This window comes from Lissotriton helveticus, chromosome 5_1, assembly GCF_964261635.1.
Source record: "Lissotriton helveticus chromosome 5_1, aLisHel1.1, whole genome shotgun sequence".
In the NCBI taxonomy this organism is placed as follows: domain Eukaryota; kingdom Metazoa; phylum Chordata; class Amphibia; order Caudata; family Salamandridae; genus Lissotriton; species Lissotriton helveticus.
The window spans coordinates 205,651,430-205,674,140 of NC_136065.1; the positions used below are offsets into that span (position 1 = coordinate 205,651,430).

At 44.4% G+C, this 22,711-nt stretch overlaps 1 protein-coding gene across 1 annotated transcript in view; it reads left to right on the forward strand.

Moving 5' to 3' along the window:
- Window positions 1–22,711, forward strand: part of NIBAN2 (niban apoptosis regulator 2) — a 300,751-nt gene that overhangs the window by 143,411 nt on the left and 134,629 nt on the right. The window contains exon 2 of the mRNA XM_078642003.1: window positions 16,996–17,126. Coding sequence (XP_078498129.1) covers window positions 16,996–17,126 — 131 coding nt within the window. The remainder of the gene's footprint in view (window positions 1–16,995; window positions 17,127–22,711) is intronic.

Sequence of the window (22,711 nt, forward strand, 5' to 3'; positions counted from 1 at the left end):
AAACACTGGCTGGTATCAATAAAAATGTGGTGTCGGAAAGGTTAAGCGGGTTAATGGGCTTACTTTCCTGTGCGGGTCAACATGTTTCGGGGCGCCATGCCCCTTCGTCAGGACCGGGGTCAGATCCCCCTGTCACTCACTCATGTATTTCCACAAAAAAGGTGTATGTACAAAAGAGTCTAGTGGTGATTCTATTATATCAATGTGTATAGATATACTATATTGTGAGGACAATCACGGAAGCCACGGACGGAGGAGGAAGCACAACGAGGCTGGGGGTTTACTGGAACCCCATATACCCTCTTGTCAAGTGTTGGCTCATGGGGCATTGTTCCTCACCTACCCAAGCATACCACATCAGTATCTTAGCATTAGCAAGGGAAGTGTATTAATATAAAATGTATATCTATACACATTGATATAATAGAATCACCACTAGACTCTTTTGTACATACACCTTTTTTGTGGAAATACATGAGTGGGTGACAGGGGGATCTGACCCCGGTCCTGACGAAGGGGCATGGTGCTAACAACTACAAACTTAGGGGTCTTATTGAGGATTCAGCCGTAGTCCTCTGCTCATCTACACCTTGTCTAAAGTACAAGGGTGTGAATGAAATAAACTAACAAACCAGATCACAAGATGTGAAGAACCAGTAACGTGAGTCCCCACTGGTGTAGGATTCCCATCAACAGTCTTGTAATGATCAATATTATCATTTGGTAGTCCTAATCGGGTATTGTGTCTCTAGATCATTGAGACCAGCATACCCCGATAACCAGATATGGGGTAGCGACCCACAATCACTCGGTACTACCACATGATGTTGATGTGATGGGGAGTGCAGTGTAGACAAAGAAAAAGTGGTGATCTTAAAAAAGGATAGGGAGCTCAACCCAGAAACCTTTAATAATTGTTTGCCCCTTCCTTCCTAAAAACAAGAACAGTGTAATATCATCATCGCAGTCCCAACAAATAGCTGCGAGGAGACCAACATGTTTCAGCCACTCAGGGGTGAGTCCTTCGGCTTTCGTCAGGGTCTCTGTTCTATAACAATACTACTGCATTAATTAGTGAATAAAGTGTTAAACAAAATAATATGTGTAAAAAACACACAAGTAAAAAAAACAGTAAAGGATATGATTTTCCCTCAGCTGTTTCAACTCCTCTCTTCGGCAACTGGTCGTATATGTACTGTTTAGAGGGGACAAACGTGCAGGAAAAACACAATCTATTACACTGGTCTGCATAGAACATAATATATTGTCCAAAAGGGTATATTCTAGCTTATTTACTCACCCAGTGTGTCCGGGGAGTGGACCTCACCTCTTCCTGGACCTGGCTCAGGATATATGAGACCCCGCTCTACAATAACAGAAACCGCCTGCGTCAGCTACACACACCGGACAACCAACCATGCAGCTACTCTGGTAATGTATATTCCTACGCAAAGCAAGGTTTTCTGTATATGGAGTAGAATTAACCCCTATCCGTAGGTTCACAACACACCTACCCTCCACCTCCCTGCACGCTACAGGCTAAGTTAATATGGGTTTTCACAGTTCCCAATACATAGCATAAAGCTAGCACAATTGCATGCCCAGTATAACAAGCTAGCTAGGCAGGTAAACATACCTGTCCGTCGGTGTCCCTAGCCGTGACTGAGTCAGGGGGAGGCACAGTCCCCAATGCTCTCTGACTACTTCAATGTTAGGCTATGGAACAAACAACCAATCGGTACCGGCGAGAGAGGGGCTAGCCGAATCGCCACCTCCTCACACGGCACTCTGTATTGTCATTGTGACAGATCCTTTGCCAATTACCTCGTTTTCAATGTCCCCTGATGGTACATGGACCCAATCACACAACTGTCTTAACCGGGGTCCGCACTCGATCGCGGCCCCGAGTGCGTCTTCTCGCGAGAACGGACCGATAGAGGACTACAGAATGACGTCGCGTCATGAGTGATTGTAGTTCTCTGCGCGACCACGGAAGGATTACCACATTACTCTTCCTTGCGTGGCCTGGAGCAGTGTCTCCTTGAGCGTCTGAGACCGACTGGGAATCCAATCCATACTTAACAAAGTACTACTCAAGCTACGTGTATGGAAAAATATGACAATAATCACTCGCTCGTTCATCCAATAGTATAGAACTACACAATGACATCATAACTTTGATGAGTGTAGTTTATTAGGTTGTTATAGGCTGTGAGAATATGAACAGACTATCACCTATCTAGTAATGAAGGGCACAGCGTGAGACGTCACACTTAGCGTCATAAGTGCAAAAACATTAAACCAGAATAGCTGATTGCTGTTGGAACATTCAATCAAAAAATTGCAATCAAAAAATTCCACGTGGCGAAATATACATCACGCTACACATGGACTCCTAAAGTACCCAATACTTTAATGCTGGAATTAAGCGCAGGGTATTCGTAAAAAACGAACCCCTATCCAAAGTCGGTGCATACCAAAGAAGACAGGTTCAACGTGTCAGATGACAAGGAGCGCTAACTAGGTCGCCCTGTCATGGGGGCAATGGGAAGAATGAGCCCAAGCCAGAGCACACAGTAGGTGACGTGCTCTTAGAAAATTCAATAGGTCATGATCTAAAGACGCTTTAGCCAGATACTAAATAATGTGTTTTGCAAAAACAAATGCACTTGACATCTGGTGTAAGATGTAAGCCGCGCATCACACTATCTATAAAGATTGCGTTGATCAAGACAAGGAGACCCATGGAATGTCATCATTCAGCCCTCGTTTGTGTGTCCCCAATTTGAACACCCACTTCTGTTCACGAACAAAAAGGTATCTAGACACATCACTCACATGTGGTGGAATGTATGGTTTCTCCAGAACATGCCATTTGAAGTCTGTCTCGGCATGATTACACGTGAGAAAGTGCTTCGTGAGTTTGGAGACATCTTTCCTGCAACGGAAAGTGCTCTTGTGTTCCTGCATCCTCACACGTACCTTTCTCGTGGTCATGCCCACGTATCTTTCATTACACGTGCACGTGATGAGGTAGATCAGGTTGGTGCTGTTGCAGTTGGTAAACTGCCGCAGCTCCCAAGGCTTATCCGTACCAATGTCCACGAAACATGTTGACCCGCACAGGAAAGTAAGCCCATTAACCCGCTTAACCTTTCCGACACCACATTTTTATTGATACCAGCCAGTGTTTATTAAATAGTTTTTTCTATCACTAGGCCAGGTATTTTTTAAACATCACTTTATTACTTCACCCCTGACCCTACTGACACTCACTCCAACTCACTCACATAGCACCCACATTCAAAAGGTGCTCCAGCGGAGTCGCTTGTCGCAGCACTGCCCCGTCCGGCAGCCGGGCGGGAAGACCCAAATGATGAAGCATGACACCAAGGGCCCTTTTGGTGTGTGAGGGGTATTTTAACACACTGTGTGTATTCCATTAAGAACTGGATATACACAGATCCTCTTCGAGGTGGACCTTTTTGATTAAATGTCCTCGATGTGACAGCCGTCCCTATTACTTTATGGTTCAAGAACAGGCAAGAAAAGGGTTATTTCTTATTTGAGAGGCAATCCTTTGCAACCTGGGAGTTCCAAATGGTTCTAAATGTAGAATATTGTACAGACAGGTTCTGGGGCATTTGAAACAATTCTGGGGTCTGCAGCCTCTCGTGGATGTAACTGCTGAGTGGTGTTAGGGTAGGACCTGGGATGCCTGTATCTTTGGGGTCCGCATCTCCTAGGGGATATTAATATTGAGTAATGGAAATGGTCCGGGGTCAGCATGCTATGGTCCGGAGCAGAAAATACTGATAATTTTAGATTCAGGACGCTGCTTGAAAGGTATTTTTAGGTCGAGCCCAAGGGCAGCGTGCATGTGCTGCTCCCTCTGCGAGGCATACTGTACTGGGGTATGCTGTTGAAGACCCGCCCACTCTCCACCCATATTTGTCATTGGCTTATGTCATTGCCCTTCGTAAATTCTGGCTTCTGATTCGTACATAGGCCTGTTAGTCCCTCTTTAGTACCGCATTGTCTTCACTTGTAACCTCCCACAAGGACTGGCCCTTTTAGTTTGGTTGGTACACGGTATGCTTTAGAAGTTGGTGAGCACTATTTTCTTTAATGCTCTTCCCCTATTCCACACATTGCATCGGAGCACACGCCCAAAATGTTATATTCAAATTGGAGCGCGGTCCGCTTTATAGCAGCCGCACTGATTTAATTAGTTAATTTCCATCGCAGATCGCTTTCACTTTAGCGACTGCGCTCCAAAGGTTTTGAATATCCTTTAAAAAATTTTTTTAGGTGAAAGCACCATACGCACTTTCACTATAATGGTGGCCACGCCCTTTTGTTTAGACGCTGCTCACGGTAACCTGAATATGCGAACAGCGTCTAAAAAAGGGGCATGGACACCATTATCGTGGTCTGCATTTGCGAGAGATTGAGCTCTTGGCATTAAAAACAACAATGCCTTTTATATATATGTGCTCCTTTTAAAACCACACAAATAACAGCCATTGTTATTTTTTATGCAAATAGATTAAACGCTCGCAAATGCGAGACCTATTGCATTGAAAATGCAGGTTTCTAATTGGTGCACATTTTCACAGTTTTGATTGGTCACTTTCAGCCAAGTGCCAGGACATCGTTGGGGTCAGTTTGGGCTCAGTCGATGCCATTAACTGAACAAGACACGATAGAACATAACAGAGCGGCTTTAAATGCAGAGTTCTGGAGAGGGAGGTACCGAGGCCTTTCAATTTTTGGGGCCCAGAGCAGAGGACTTCTTTAGCTCGTTGTTCTGGGCTAGTGGCGGGGTCGGGGCAAGGAGCGTGAGACTTTTCATGCTCAGCAAGCCTGCCCCCCATCCTTCCCCTCCTCTTCGCTGCCTCGGAGGTACTGGAACTTTGCCACGTGCCTCTTCTGCCAAAATACAAATCCTCATTCCCAAGCATTGGGGTAGGCTGGGAAATGTGCAGACTCCTTTCTGTGTGACGCCTCCTACCTCCTCCATCGCCTAAGACTTCACACTTCCTACGTTAAAGTGCTGAATAACTGCAGCATCTCCTGCAGTGGGTCTACTGAGCCCCCTACTGAAGCCTCTGCCAGCCTCCTCTTGTCTGGTGGCCTCTGGGACAGCACAGGCTGGTGTGTGAATACCAATGCAATGCTAACGGTATAGGTGAATCGACAAGCGCAGAGAATAAACCATACATTTTCCAAATTTATTTATTTATTTATTTCTGACATTTATTGAGCGCGAACGAATACCCGTAGGCGTCTCGGCGCTAGACTGTACAGCTATCTTTCCCCAAGATGTTAATAACTTCGGAGGATCATTGGGCAGTGTCACTGGTTATAAATATAAATATAAATAAAATATAGAAAACCTGAGTTGCGCTCAACCCCTTTGCGATCTACCGTTATGACCCCCTTACTAGAAATACACACAAAACAATGTTCAATAGTGGGAGCCCCGTAATAAATCAATTGTCTTCACTGGATCAAATATGTTGATTCCAAATCTTCTTTTTATTTCAGTCTCAATCATGAAATGAAGATGACATTTATTTCATCAATGTCTCCTTTCCCAAATAGGATCCAATAGCGAAAATAACACACAGATTCAATATACAGCCGGCGCGTTTCGTCCAGGAATGGACATCATCAGGGCTGTTAAAAAAAATAATAATAATAATAATTGTGTGTGAATACCCCTTTGATAATACTGTGGAACTCAAACCTTTTTTCAAACACCTCTTTGTTAATACTGGGGCACCCACTCCTTGGTTCCAATGCCCCTTGTTAATACTGTGGCAGCCCTGGATACAGTGGGAGCCCCCACTTCTCTTTGAATGCCACATCATTGATTCAGTCCCTACTCCTCTTTGAATGCCACTTCTGATACAGTGGGAGCCATCACTTCTCTGTGAATGCCATTTTATTAATACTGTTGCAGCCCCATTTCTCTTTGAACATTCCTTCCTCTTTATTGGGCCAATAGAATTACCCCTTATAGCAAGCATTTACAATGCAATGGTCTCGTCTTTGTTAAAGTTAGAGCTATTGACATTGCAAATGTTATTGTTTTCATTTATTGTTTTTTTTAAACCAATAAATATATGGTATTGTCATTTACAATGGCAATAGGTAAGCATTAGAGAGTAGTAGAGAGTATTAGCAGTTATTAATAGTTAGTAGAGAGTGACTAGTTGATTAATAGAGAGTGTACTTGTATAGAGTAGAGTAGGAGTGAGTTGTAGGCAATATTAGTTAGTGAGTAGTGTAGATTAGTGGAGAGTAGTATAGAGTGAGTAGTAGATAGTGTGTAGAGAGCGTGTAGGATTTAATGAGTAGTAGAGACAGAGTAGTAGTGAGTAATGAAAAGTACTAGATAGAAATAGATGTAGTGTAGTGAGTTATAGATAGTATATGGAGTAGTATATTTATTTAGTAGAGTGAGTAGCGAATTACTTTTAAAATAGAGAATATATTAGAGAGCAGTAGTTAGTTAATACTGTGGCAGTCTACTTTGTCTTAGAATGACCCTTCTTTAATACTGTGGCAGTCCCCTGTGTCTTATAATGAGTAACCCATGGCGTAGTTTGCGTAGTAGCGCTACGCGTAGCTACGCGAAGTGTACTTTGTACTACGCAAGCTACGCGAACTGCGTAGTGCACTGTGCAACATGCTGTTCGCACTGATTGCACAGTGCCGGATGCTTGTCAGCACTGTGCAATCAGTGCAAACTACATCTTGCACAGTGCAAGCGGTCGTTTTCTGTCGCTCGAGTAGATTTGTACTCGAGCGGCAGCTTTCTCAACGTGGACTGGTAGTTTCTCATCGCGAGCGGTCGCGAGCCTAATTGACCACTCGCAATGAGAAACCTGACCGCCCTGCGTTGAGAATCTCGCTGAGAGGTTTATTTTACACGCTCCCGATCGGCAACTTGATGTTGCTGATCACGAACGAGGAAAAAATCTCGCCGGGATGTTATTTTGCTCGCTCGTGGTCGCCAACTTAACTTTGAGGACCGAGAGCAAGCAAAAAATGCCCGCTACACATTTTTGTGCTACGTGCAATCCGCGTAGCGCGTGATTACACAAACTACGCGAGCGTAGCGTAGTCCTACGCCCAGGCCTAATAATGACCCTTCTTTAACATGGCGGCAGCTGCTTTGTCTTGGAGCTATACTCCTTTAATACAATGTCAGCTCCTATTGTCTTACAGTGACCCTTCTTTAATTATGCGGCAGCCCCCTTTGTCTTAGAATGGCTCTTCATTACTGTATCTTTAAGTGTCACTTGTTTAGCATTATGATTCCCCATCACTGTGTCTGGATGCCCAGTGCTCGGAGCTACCGCGCCTCCTATTAACATTTTCCTATCCTAAGGAGCAAAATGGCAGCCAGCTCATGGGTTAGACAGCTCCTGTTCCCTCCTGTGAAGCTCCGCCCCTCTTGTTAGACCGCCACCCCTCTCCCACGTGGCCGAGGGTCTCTCCAGCTCCCCTTGGCTGCGGTCCTTCCCTGGCTGGCGAGAAGCAGCAAAGACTGGCTTGATTCCACGCACTGCGACCCGAGGCCTGTGAGAACAAGGCGTCTCAGACGTTAACTCTCCCAGAGCAGCAGCTGCTTCCTGTCTGTGGAGAAACCCCCAGAGGAAGCCCCGAGCCTTTGTCTGCTCCAGCATTCCATGGACAGAGAGGAAATGCTCTCTAGAAGTGTCCCCCTGCACTTAATATAGCTCTTAAAGCCGATGCTTAGCCCATTACTAAGCACTTTCATTTGTGCATAAACTAACTGAGCAAGGCATAGAGAGAGAATGTAATCCGCCCAGGATCACACAGTAAAGTCAAGTGGGGAGCTGAAAAGAAACACAATAAGGTCAAGTGGGGAAACTGAAATTAATCTTATGCCTTGCAGTACAACATCCTGCAGCTTAGCCACTAGTCTCTGCTCATGAGGCAGGGACCTATTGGGGCCTGTAGATGGGCAGGGTACCAGTGATTGATTTGTTGCAGTGGTTGCGGATGATCAGTGCCACCACTCACGTCTGGGGACCAGGACATGTTTTTCATCACCAGACTTTGAACCAAAGCAGAAGGAGAAAAACAGAAAAAGGGAGAAATGAGGAGGAAGAGAAAGATAGTACAACTGTGGATAAAGAGACATTATGGATCAAAAAATCTGCAGGTGTGAGATAAAGAGAAGACCGGTAGGGTGTTGGAAGAGGCATGGGGTGAAATCCAAACTAGGCAGCCTTGGTATATAGGAAAACTGCCTGGTAAGAATAACTTTGGTATTCTGTATTTTAAGTTATGCACCATGACTTACCTCCCACTTTGAGAATTCCTATGATCTGCATAACGTGCTTCTCACGGGTTCGACGTAATTCCTTACACTTACCTCATCCTCTGTATCGGGGTCCACAAGGGCGCTCATTCACAGTTTTGTCCCCCCAGACCCTGGGTTGTCCTGTCTTCTTCCATCATTGCACAGATTTCTATGGATGACGAGTGATCCGGGGAGTTGGCAGGGTTCCTCTCCTTGAGATGTATGTCCAGTGAGTCAGTGAGTGAGTATGTGTCTGACTGTACCGATGGCCTCATCCGTCTAAGGGCAGTCCTTGTTCTGGGAAAGTGCTGGACTTGCTGTGAACTGGGCTGCGTCCAGTTGCCTGGTCTCTTGCGATGTTACTTGTCTTCGACAAACAAGCCTCTTCGGTCCTCTGGATGGAAATCAGCCTCAGCCTAAAAGATGAGGACACTAGAAAGTGACCACCAGGCCCTAGCTCCAGTGAGCAGGGACATCTTAAGGATTTTGGGGGCCGTATAAGGAACAGTTTTGAATTTAGGATCTTATTTCAGCTCTTTCATGCCCTAGTAGGCCGAGTCACTGACAGTGCACAGACACACTTGTCCAAATTCTAAATGTGTTTACATGTAATATTCAGAGATAGTGATGTGTGTTTTCAATATTGTAACACAGCAGCTGCTCGCTAATATTACAAATAATCTCTGTGACTCTCCCATTTCTCATATGTGAGGTCCTGATTTGATCTAAAAAACTATTTTATGGATGTTGCATGAAACATAAACACAACATTTCTCTACAAAATGTATTAGACACACATATCACCTTCAATGAAAATAAAGGAAAGTGGTATTTAAAACAATCTGTTTAAGAATCATTCAATGCCATCAGGACAAGACTCTGCAGAACAGCGCTGGCTCTATCAGGGGGGCCCCTGAAAGGCTGGGGCTCTGGGCCAGAGCCCACCTTGCCCATGCCTTAAAACATCTCTGCCAGTGAGTCCATTCAACACCTGCCTTAAAACTAAGGACGACAGTCCTAAGGATGCGTCAGACGCTAGCCAATACAAGTGGCTACTAAAGCTTAACTTCTGATGAAAGGAAGCAGTTATGGGTTGACCACTGGGCACTCACTCAAAAGGAAATAGGGAAGGAAACCAGTAGCCACTACGCCTTGCCCCTGAGCAAAGGGAGCAGGCAAAATGTGACCCCCAACCCAAATGCAAGAAAACAGGGGCAGGTTTTGAACTAGTTGTCTTTGACCCACCTTTACACATTCTCAAGCTCTGTTGCTTCTCTTGAGCTGTGCAAGTTGCCCTTTGTCTATTCCAGGCCCTAAGACACAAGGCTGGAAGAACAAGGACTAAAAGAAATTCAGGCTGGTGACATGGGCATGCAAGAGAAAGCACAGAACTGTTGGCATTTAGAGTGCGGAATAGAACCGGATGCTGTCAGTAAAGAGAAGACCTTCACAGGCAGAAATACTGCAGAGAATCCCCATTGCAAACACTACTTACGATCACTTTGCCACAGTGCTTCAGTTGTAAAAACAAAATGGAAGAGAAAGTAATTTGTGGCTAAGAAATAATGACATTAAATAATCCCAGTGGCAACTTTTGACCCTCCTTCCCATTTAAGATGCCCTAAATATTTATGCTGAAATGCAATGTTCTTCGAAATACACTTCTATAAATGATTGTAAGGTACAGTGACATCATCCACTTGACCGTCCCACTATTGGAAAAAAACAATAAATTAAAAGAATTAAAAGATGGAAGTGTTTAATTCTTTAGACCATCTTGTAGTTTGTTTTGGCTATGCTTGGGCTAGTCTTTTTTTTTTTTTAGGTCTGGCTTAGATTCAGCTTCGGTTGTCTCATCAGCCTCATGTTTTCGCAAAAAATCATAAAAATACATTCATACCTACTTACAGGGGATTTTAGTCAGCCCTCTTCATCCATTGGTCTGTTCAAGTGCCAACCAAAATGTGTTTTCGCCCACCACAGAATACAGAAAGGAGCAATAGGTCAGCCCACTTCATCCATCCTCCCACTTGAAATTCGTCCACAAAAGAATCTGGCATTTAGCCAGACCACATTGGTACATGTCCCTGAAATGGAGTGTATTTCTAGTGCCAGCACTGGCACTGAAGGGATGCTGGGCCCCTTCATGAATTTGTATTTTATATTTTTGCTTTTTGGCTAATTGCTACTTGAGGTTAAAGGCTTTTTTTTTTATTTCTCACGCAACCTGCTCCAAAAAAGTGGGTCAGCTTCTCCCATGGAACAGACTGTACAGACTGAACAGTGAGCTGCTGGCATGTTTCAAACGAGACTCCGTCTGATAGTTTTTTTTTTAGTTCAGAGTGGTGCTGTGTTTATGCTTAAGTTCTCTCTTCCTGAATTTGTGTGTGTGTGTTTTTTAATTGTGCATCCATTGTTTCTTTTAGTTTCTGTGTTTGTAGCTCGCCCGTTTTTGATTTCATTGTGAAATTATGGGGCAGGCAACCGGTCTTCCTTTGGAAAAGCCTTCTATGGGAGACATGGTAACCTTGGCAGCTGAAATCTGGCCGTGCTGGAAAAACATAGCTCTCTTTGTCTCTTACTTGCGCTCTCGCTCTTTCTCTCTCTTTCCAAGTCTATTTTGAAAACAGAACATGCTATAAATAAAAACCGAGCTCTACCGTTTACAGAGTCTAAAAATAATAAATGCTGACACATGACAATAAATAACAATATCATATAAAATTTAAAAAAAGTTGAAGCAAACGTTCTGTTCTAAAAAGGGACAGTTACCATACACAGCCCCTCTGGGTCTTGGACTGAATCCAGCTTCTCTTTTGGTGACTCATAGAGCCCTCAGTGCATGCAAGACTGCCCATAAAAAGGATTACAGGGGGTGATCCACCTTAGTTGTCTTGTTCAGCCTCATAAGGAAAAATATGCCCTGACACTACTCTCTGCCTTAGACTGGCTGCAATGCCAAGGAGAAACCCCTAGTAGGCTTAAGACTAGAGGGCACCTTTCAGACTAGATAAACAGGGATGTCCACTCCTTAGCCTGTAGAGCCCTGGAAGGAGTTCTGAGCAAGTGACTTACAGTTTTCCTAAATTTACTTTTCCTACAGGCACATACGTGATGTGTGGCAGCGAAGGAATAATGTTCCTGTGGTAGACGTAAAGTATTAGAACGGTTCCCGAATTTCTTTTGAGAACTGCCTTTAAAATCTGTGGCATTGTATCCAATAAAATTGGGAAATTGTGCTATAAAATGAATCCTTTGGCTCCAGTTGAAAAACATCTTGGCGGTAGGCTCACACTTGCGTGGCGTTCTTGCTTGGTGATATAGGGACTAGTATTACGACTTTATACAGTGTTGCCTTAAGCTTTCGGCTCAGCCCTGTTCGCATTGAAATTAAAACATTCAATTAACTTCATTTTTAGGGTTTTTCAACCAAGAAAATCAATTCTTCACGAAAAACTATCCTCCCTACCTTGAGGGACTCTCGTTCTCCTCCATTTCATGTCAGCAAGGTAGTCCGCCACTCCTGGACTTGGTATTATGTTTAAGAGTGACAGGCTGCACCCGAGGCAGAGATTCTTGTGCGGCCTAAAATCCAGTGGCTGCTCCTCCGCTGAGGCAGAGGAACGTTGCCCCACTGTCTTGAAGCAGTAAACAAAGAAAAAAAGAAAATAACGCAATTTTATCATTTTATTGTGTCCTCCTGCTGCGACACCTTTGCGTGAGGGGGCGGGGCTGCAGAGCAGGGGAGTGGTGGTAGCACCCTCTTAAGTGCGCATTGACTATTTGGCCGCAAACAGTCATGGGCACTTCCCCTGTTCTCCATGCAGACTGCATTACAGCCTGCATGGGGAACATGCCCAGGACCCCAGTCCCTGGCTGAGCGCCGAACTACAGCGCTCAGACCAATCACAACTCTGCATTGCAGTGTTGTGATTGGTCAGGTAAGCCTGACTGTGCTTCCTGGAGTCTAAGAAGGAGGAGAGCAAGAGCAGAGATGCAGAACCCGGCGGCAATGTAAGTGTATTTTTTTTTTAATTACATTGTACCAGGTGCCCCTCCCCCCTTGGACCTCCTGCGCCACCCGCAAGCCGTGCCGGCTGCCACTGCTAAAATCTACCTAAGGTTAGACGAAGCGGTAAATGCCTTTTAAACATTCAGGAGTGCAGAACAGTGGAGTAGCAAGGGGGCTGGCATCAAGCTTTCATGTTTATCTTAAAAGTCAATGTTGGCAGCGCCACTCCCCCACCCCACGGGACTTCAAATTCGCATAAGTGGAAAGATGCTTTTTAGTGAACAATATTCATAGGTCTTGCAATGCCCCTTGCTGGTAATAAAAAGTTAATTCAGTTTCGTTTTCTTTTCTTTTGTGTGAGTTTAGTTTTGCTTTTGAATAGCCTTGGAGTGCATAGTCTTGAGGTCTCTTAGAATGAGTGTGGTGGACCTCTCCACTGAGATGTTTATCCCTAGGTGGCATGTTCTGATCTTTGGTGCTCAGTCAGCAAGATTTAATTTCTGTTTCTGGTGGGCACCACTCCCATGGCTCCCCCAGTGGCCATTCTCCAAACTCTGGCTCCCAAGGAGCTCTCTGGGCCAGGACTGGGCTGAAGTTAGACAAAAAGCTTTAATTGACCCCCTGCAGAGGCTTGAGGTGTGCTAAATCTGTTTAAAGCAATGCCGTGGTTATAAAACTAAAACATGAGACATATGGTTCAGATAGAAAATCAGTGATAAAGTAGGAATGGGAAAAGCTTCAGGGTTTGATTACAGAGGACAAGATAAGCAGGCTCCTGGTTGGCCTGTTCCTCTCCTCTTTATGTCTCTCTAGTCATTGTCACAGATGCTGTGGCCAATGTCTCATAATATAAGACATAGTAATGTACTGTCTTTGCTTCCTGGAATTGCGGCTCCCATGGACTTCACTGACCCTTTGTGTTATTTTTCACCTAGGAGTTGTTACTTTCGGATTGAAAGCTGGGTACAGTGGTCACTGACCACCACAATCCTGAGGGTGGGCTTCCTGTTTCATGGATCTGAGCAGGAATGTTCTGAAAGAGGCCATTCCGGGCCCTAGCCGATGCCCTAGTCCACTAGTTCAGATATTCTGGGAAGGGCATCTGCTGGGCTGCAGCTGCCTCTTTTAAAGCTTTTATGTGTTGAATCTTTATGTAGAATATTCCAAATTTACCAATAAGGGTTCTAGTGTGACTGGTTCCAGGGTTCCTCAGATGGCATCACCTCGAACTGTGAATGATGCATTATGTAATATTTTTGGGGGATCTCATAATGTTCAGTAGTGACTTTGTTTCCAGGCACTGCCTTGTTATGCAGTTTGATGTCCGAGTTTGCAAGTTGTGGTCTCCTCAATTGCCGAGTGTCCCAGGGGAGGTCTAGGAGATGTCAGTGCACTTGGGTTAGAAACCAATATTGCTTCCTTGCCAGTATTTTAATGGCATGTGTGGGGTGTTTAGATAAAGAGTGACAAAAATATTTAATGACAATCAGCATAAGGGGGGTAAAGATAATGTTTTTTATCAACAAAGGTTAATGTTTATCTCTAAATATCCCTATTATAGAGTGTATATATATATATATATATATATATATATATATATATATATATATATTTGTAAACGCTCAAAAAAACTGGCTGCTACAGCAACACGTACACAAAATGGGGTAAAGCAAATTTAGGGACTTACAAGGCCACCTCATTGTAAGAGAAAAATGTAAGCCATGTCTAAGTGAAGAGAGTGCAGAAGGCCAGATGTTGGAATAAGTGGTGCTCAAAAGTTATTGAAATTCTCTTCCAACTCATTGAATGTTTGCTTTTGTGATGAGTGTTGACGTGTTTCTATCTGAATTGCGGGCCAGCCCTTTTTTTTAATCAAGTTAAGTGTTTATTTTGCTCTCATATAAAGTAGTGACGTTTATGAAAGGAGCAGCCCCTCTGGAACACATCTCTACTCATCTGGCGGCTCTTGGGGCCTTTAATTGTGGTGACCTGCTTTGAAGTGACTCTTGGTTCAATTTCACTGTTTGGACACACTTTTGGAACATCATCAAAGGTCCCTGTGTTAAAGCATATCTTAATTTTCTGCCACTGAAATGTGCTTTGTACATTCCCTGCTCATTCAACCTCTTGATATGTTTCAAGTATGTAATGTCTGCAACCCTAGATCCGAACCTTTGGCGCAGCTAATAGACTTTCGTCAAACGTTTTAATTTTGGTGTAGCCGGGCGCAAGGGGAGACCAATGCATTGGTGGTTGAAGAGTAAGATCTGGGGCGAAAAAGTTACACAAACCATCACATTTGTTTCCTTCTTGTAACATTGTAACAAGAGTTGTACATCATGCCATAGGTGCATCTGTTTAGGCATGGAGCACTGGCCCTCTTTGATGCAAGACCATGCTTTGCCACTTTGCACGAGGAGCTACTTCCTCTCTGCCACCAGCCACGTGGCTCTTTCTTATTCTAGTTTAAGGCAGGCAGTAACAGTGAGGCAGGAGGTCTAAACACCACTATTTTGTGATGGTCGCTCTAAAACTGAGAAGCGCTTGGCAAGCCCCTGGACAACATAGCAGCAGAATTAAGAAGGTCCAACCAAAGGAAGCCCTCTCAGTTCAACCTCTGGGCAGGCAGCACAAGAACAGGATGCACTGTTTCCTGTGTGTGATCATGGACCAACCAATGCCCCTTCAATCACTTTTGGCAGCTCTAGATTCTTGTCTATGTATGTGTGGTCTGTGATGTGTCTGTATGTGAGGGATCCTTGCACTGCCATGTTGTAACTGTACTGTATATTGGGGAGGCTTACGCTGCTGCTGCCATGATGTATGAGGGACCCTAGCAGTGAGGATACTTGTGCTATGCGGGGGGCATATTTGTGTGTGTGTGTGCTCAAGTGCGTGTGTGTGTGTGTAACTTAACTCGCGTGACCACATAACATTACCCTTGTTCTCAGTTTATGAGAGGTGATTGTGCTGCTGGTTGTCTTGCCCCTACCGTGTGCATTTAACCTTGAACTGTTGCTGGTTGTATTGCTAGTGCCCCTGCTATGCTGGTTCTGCCTGCACATCTGCTGTACCTGTTCTGTGAGGGAGGGAAGCTTGCAATGACGTTGCTTGTGCTGTATGGGAAGAGATGTGTATGTGTGTTTAACTTACCTTGTTGGTGGCCACATTATACAAGCTTCAGCTTGCATCTTCTGTACCTTTTCTGAATGTGTTGGGTCTAAGCTGCCAGCAGGGGGCGCTATGTAAATGCTGGACCTTACCACGTTTTTAAAGGTATGCATGAGCACTGCTGGACTTCTCATACTTCTGGTGTCCCATGATGTATATACCGAGGTACACTTTCTTGGTGATTGAGGCTAAGAATGGCAAGGTTTTATTTAAAAATGGCCACTCAGCAATGAGGTTGCTTCAATCTGTGAGTGTTTAAAGTGTTGAATGCCTGACCCTGGTTTTCTCTGGATGCTTTATAATCTTGCTTTAGAGTTTATGAAGGTAACTGTGCTGGCCTGGAAGCCCGCTTAGTCCAAGCTTAATCCCATACAGAGATTCTTTCCCTAGACCGGTCCTAGACAGCTTCTCTTCGGTATGCTGCCCCTGATGTCTTCTGACATTCGCACTACACTGAGTTCATATTGGAATTAGGAATCACTACAAATCTTAGAATGGCAGAGCTGGGAATGGTACTAGCGAGGAGTCAGACTGACATCCGTTGGGTGTCTGACAGGGCTCCAAGACACGAAGCTTGGAAGAAGCATGTGCTTGAATGGGCGGTGGTGGATGAATACCACCTGAAACCTACAAGGAGGGACGAAAGATTGACTGAGGACATTGCTGAATGGGCTGAGATGTTAGCTAAATTAGAGCTTCCGAATAATAGGCCACTCCGAATGATTATGTGAACTAATGATCCTACTGAAAAGAAGCAAAACGGTGTATAAATGTATACAATATATAAAACGAGGAGTCTTGGGGAACAAGCTACATGTGGCATGACGAAGGAAGCAATTGTGCGGGTGGGAGTTGTGGCAGGTTCATGTGGAGCACAGACATGTGCATACTAATGTGATTTGTGTGTCCTCCTTTTTCTTTTCTATTTTTTTATATAAAACAGTAGAGTTTCTTAAAAAAGGAACAAATTGCATATTTTAAATACATTAGTGAGAACTTATTAAGTATGCAATTATAACAATACAAAGGATCTGAATTTATAATGATTTAATGTGCGTGTACAAATACCCTTACTTAACTGATCACTTTTGTCGTGAAATATGAGAAGGTAGCAAATTATAATCCTGAGTATCCAAGACACATCTGGAGAGCCCTGCATAGCTACTAGGAACTCATGATCATACCTGGTCATATATTAACAGGTGCCAATGTGATGCCTCTCATGATAAAGGAGATGGTATAGGTAAACGTTTCTGCCTCCCCTGCTATAAGCATCGTTTGAGCTGTTTATGGAGGAAATATCTGTCATGATGTAAGGGATTTGTTTTTCTACACTGTTGGCTGTTTGTATTTGGTGTGAATAGTATATTTATTGTACCTGTCCAACGCTGTATCCTACGCTTGCTCTTATTTCGAGGCAAGGTATGCCTTCTGCTAATATGGGTTTTCTTGGTCTGATCTCTTTCAGAGTGCACTGGGAAAGTACTGGGGGAATTCTCGAAGTTCTACGAGGAGCAGTATGGAGTTGCGCTCTTCAACAAGGTCCGATATGAGATTGAAGGAAATGGGGGTCCGCAGTCCCAGATGCTGCACCGTAAGGTAAGAAAATGGCGTTGGAGGGTTTTATGTAGGCAGCCGGATGGACTATTTATCTTTGGGGCGGCATGAACATCTCCGGGGTGGCAGACACAGATGGGGATTTCATGGGATCTCAACAGGCTCATGTTTAGGTCTTGTTTTCATTATTCACACCAGCCCTTACTTATGTAATTCATGGATAAGCATATCTCACCCATGCTGTTACTCAACCATCCATGCCGCAGCTTCTCCCAGCCATGCCAGAAGGGGGCATACTGCGTTCAGCGGAGACTAAAAGCATAAATGAGCAAAATAAACAGATGCCACCAGGTTAGGTGTTGTGAGGAGTGGAGAATATGGTTCTACAGACCAGAAAATGAGGAATGGTTGGAAGAGGCCTGGGTGAGGGTGAAGTGACAATGTGTGTTAGGTACTAAAGGTAGACAGAGGAGTGTTTCATGGGAATAAGTCGAAGAGCCTATGGTTAGCGGGGAGAGGAGATTGTATTTGCAGGATATGGGAATGGAGTTTGGAGCTGAGGGAGGAGAAAGTGAAGGACATCATTGAGAAAGGAGAATAGTTTTTTGGGAAAGGAGAAGAGAGGTGGTTACGGTATATGGAGTGAAGAGAAGAGGTTGGGAGTGGTTGTGGGAGGGAAAGATCCGATTGCTTGATGGATAAGTGGATTGAAATGAAAGTAAAGAAAGGTATTGTATTGCACTGCAATGTAATACATTGTTATTAATATAGTGCATGAATGTGTGGCTGTGTGAAGAGAAAGGGTATGATGTGCTTGGGTGAAGGAGAGAGAGAAACATTGTTGAGGGAGCCTAACACTGTGAGCTGGCAAAGGGGAGTTAACATAACATAACGTGTTTTTGTAAAGTGCACATTCAACCCAAACACCTTGTTGGTTGGAAAGGTGGGATATTTGTGCTATAAGCACGAATGTGTACAGGTTCTGGAGCCAAGAAGGAGATGGTTTTGACCATACGATGGAGGCCAGGACAATGTGTGTGAGTTGTGAAATTACAAGTCGGTGCTGGACCCAGGAGAAAAGGAAGCTGTGGCTAGTTAAAAGAAAAAGATGTTATTTGAGGGAGTTTGATTGACAGTTTGGGCAGGACTATTCCAATTGGAGCAGGACCAAGACTTGCATATGGCTGGGACTGATTGGAGGTGGCATGGTGGGCAAAATAACGTGTTGAAATGCCACCCCAAGTGACTGCCATTGGTTAGAGATATTGAAAGCATTCCTCCCTATGGCCTTTTGTGTGTTTGATGTTATTTGAGGGAGAATAGGAGTCTAGGCTATGCTGATCTCTTAACTCCTTTACCGCGGCAATAATTTTGCCGCAGTGCGGGGGTTCTATTGTGTGGGTGGGGCCGCGTCGGCCAACGGACGTGCGCAGCACTACCAAGGTAGTGCTCGCGACGGCCGTTGGCCGACGGCAGCAACAAACGGGTTAAGGAAGAGGAGAACGTTGTTGAAAAGAATTATGTGATGAGAAAATAGCATTGTGTTGATGATCTGGAAGAGCAGGTGTTACTGAAGGAGGGAACTAAGATGGTCCCTCCTGAATGAGAGAGGAGCGAAGGTGTTGGGAGAGAGGCATCTTTCGGCAGACGTAACAGGGAAGGAGGCATAGTCATGTTGGTGGGGGTTAAGAACATGGTGGTGAGGTAGATGGGCGACTATCTTGTCAGAGGAAGGAAAAGGGCTCTGGAACATGTAGAATTTGAAATCATGTTGCAGGAGAGGAGAATATGCTAGGAGAAACAGAAAAGAGGGGGGTGAATGAGGTGCGGGAAAAAAGATGAACCTTCTGGCAGACGAAGAAGAGAAAAATATGGTTGGTGTCTGAGGACAAATGTTCAGGTTGGGGGAGGGAGAAGACGAGGAGCATGTGTTGAGTGGGTGAGCAGAAGAGAATATGCTCAGTGAGGGAAATAAAGGGGAATGTGTTGGGTGATAGAGGAGAGGTTGCTGTATTAAATGCAGGAGGCAGGGCTTTAAGTAAGGTGGGCACTGGCAGTGGTCAGCCCAGGCAGTATTCAAGTACGGATATTAAAACTGGCCCATACTGGGCTGTATACTCATGCGTGTATCTTTACAAGCATGTGCTCCTATTTAATAGGATCTTTTAGTTCTCCTTGTAGTGTTTTGGTAATTTTGGGCCATATGTACTAAAGCATTTTCCCATAGACACAGAATGGGTAATACCCTTTGATACATCTTGCCCTTTGTTTTTCATGGAATCTACGAGCCTTGTATAGCGCGTTCTGCAAACTGACTCACCTGGGTGAGCTGAGGGTGTGGATGGGTGCTCCTGACAGGGTATACTCGAGAGGTCCAGAGTGAGACGGATGGCACTGTGAGTTTCCCACAGTGCCTGTCACTGGGCCATAGAGGTGTACAGACCACATGCTCACCGTGTCCTTGGCCTCGATGCAGTGTACACATGGAGATGGATATTAATGGGCCAGTTTTAATTAGGATTCTGTGGGAAAGTGTGTGAAGGAGGTACACAGCCGAAATATTGACCGCAGCAAAGGAAAAGAAAATGTAATGTTTATTTAACATAAATGGGTAGAAATAACGAATGGTGAAGTGGAGGAGACATAAGGAAGTACACTCAGAAGGAGAGGGTAAAAAAACAAAAAACAGCAATGAAGAGGAAGGAGATGAAGTGTGAAACATCCCGATGGACTGACTTCAGAAAGAGAGACAAAAGAAGAGACTTCAGAAACAGAGACAAATGTGACTCTCTGAGAGAGATAGTTTGCAGAGGAAGGTGATGGGGAGGACAGAACGGAAGTGATAGAGACACGCAGAAGGGCCTTTCACATTCCACGATCCTTTATAATGTAATTCCACACTCTTATATTTTCAGAATTAAAACATTTTCAATTCTGATTATTCCCAAAAATGTTCTTGTTGTAACACATGCATGTGATATATAATAAAATAATTGCTAATGAGCATTGGCAAAGCCAATAAGTCTGACTTGCTTTATATATAAGGCTCTCAGTTTTCAATTTTTACAGATAAACACAGACAGAAAACAATGTATTTCCAGTCTGTTTTTTCTGGGGGTTTTGAAAAGTGGAAAAATACTGAAAATTGGGTTTCTAATGACAGACTTTTGGTGATGTTTGTTGTGAATTCCAAGGCAACAGATGTGTAGGTAGATAGCATATATTTGTAGTAAATTGCTAATATTTACCTGTGGGTGTATTGCCTTGCTATATTTAGCGGAAGAATTTGCTGAAAACGCTACAGGCTTCGAACTATGAATGCATGTTTATCAGTTAAATAAATGTGGAAAAGTAGCCAATTTTGACTCCACTTATTCGCAAACCACAAAATAAACATGGATACATGCTAATAAAATGGCCAGAGAAAGATGGAACCCGGCGAGGCACGAGAGGAGTGTATGTTGAGTTATAGAGGAGAGGGTGAGCTTGTCAGTGGAAGAGGGAAGAAAGGGTAATGTGTCAGTGAGGCAAAGAAGAAAACTTGTTGACATCAGAGGCGAGGATGAAACATCTGTAAATGAGCAGAGGAGGATAAGTCTGGAGATGGGGAGAGGAGGGCGAGAAGGATGTGTTTGCTATGAACGGTTTGGATAAGCAATAGAGTAGTCATTGGCACATAAAGAGGATGCCACAGGGGCCAGCACTTGCCGTCTCACTCTCCTTTGTGCTGACTCTTTTCTCTTTTCTCTTTCACTGTGTTCACGCGTCTCTCTCTTTGTCTAATATGCCCATCTGTGTATCCCATACCATCTATCCCGCCATGTTGTCTCTATTCTCTTCCAGCACCTTGTCCTTCTTCTCAGTTGAGTGGTTTTATTGGAATGATGCATCCCTTGATATGTGGCCAAAGGTGGTGTCATAATGTGTATGAGCCCCTGTTCACCGAGGAGGGTTTCCTTAACCCACCAACAACAGTCCCGGGGCCCAGAAATCCCAGAAAGGATGCCTTTTGAAGCTGGGCAGAATCCCTTGAGGTTGGACATTGTCCAGGGGCATGTTCTGAAGCTCACGCCCTGGTCTTATCATGCTGCAGGGTATCTACAATACATGCCAGAGGTGCACACGGGGCATGCACTATGCCCTTTATGCAAGGAGTGTAATATGGCACCCAGCCTGAATGGAGGGCAGGTGGCAAAACAATCAAAGTCTTTCAGATGCACATATTTCCTGATCCTTGTTACCCACTGGATGTATGTTTTGGATGAAAATAGTTGGCACTGGCACTAACAAAGAGTGCCCTGGGCAAAGATTGAGGCCTAGCATGGAATGTACGAAGCACAGACACACCCAGGGCACAGAGATTCAGACAGAGAGCTTTTATTCCAACCCTACCTCATCCAGCAGGTTTGGGCTGTCCTGACATTCAGGTGATACCAAAGAGAGATGACGGATCTGGCACAGAGCGCAAGAAATCCTTCTGTACTGTGAGGAAAGGAACAGGAGGGAGTGCCGGATACTAGTTTAATCTCAACTAACTTTAGTGTCAAGACCGGATCAGGGGGGAATAACTGGTATCAGTAAAACAGCTTCCTCCTGGCAACACCCTTGAATATCTCTGAAGATCACTTCCCTCATATGCGTATGCTCTGATGTATGCGTTTTTCTCCAGTCCGCTAAGAACATTCTTCGATATCAGCACGCCTCCCTTTACTCTTTAGGACGCCCCCTGATAACATAGCAAAGCAAACCTTCCCTCTATGACATTCTGTATCAGCAAATTCCATCTTCCTCTTTAGGACACCATCTGATATCAGAACAGGTCTCTTCCCTCCCTAGGACAGTGTGATATCAGCAGAGCTGACCCCCCTCTGGATGATACCCTCAGTTATTAGAATGTCACATACCACCCTCCCTAGGACATTGTGATATCAGCAGAGCTCACCTCCCTCTGGATGATACCCTCAGTTACTAGAATGTCACATACCACCCTACCTAGTACATTGTGATATCAACAGAGCTCACCTCCCTCTGGATGATACCCTCAGTTACTAGAATGTCACATACCACCCTTCCTAGGACATTGTGATATCAGCACAGCTCACCTTCCTCTGGATGATACCCTCAGTTATTAGAATGTCACATACCACCCTTCCTAGGACATTGTGATATCAGCACAGCTCACCTTCCTCACTAGGACATTGATCTGTTATCAGCCTAGGAACTAGTAACTAGGGTGATAACAGATCAATGTTCTAGGAACTAGGGCCTAGTTCCCTTCCTTCTCCAGGACATCTGAGTTATCAGCACAGTTCACCTCCCTCACTAGGACATTGTTCTGTTATCACCCTAGTTCCCTTCCTTCTCCAGGACGTCTGAGATATCAGCGCAGCTGCCTCCCTGTTTATCACACTCTCCGTTATCAGCACATTTCACCTCCCTATGTATGATATTATTATATCTGCACAGTTCACCACCCTCACTAGGACATTGTTCTATTATCACACTAGTTCCCTTCCTTCTCCAGGATATGTGAGATATCAGCACAACTCGCCTCCCTGTTTATCACACCATATGTTATCAGCACATTTCACCTCCCTATGTATTTAATTTTGATATCCGAACAGTTC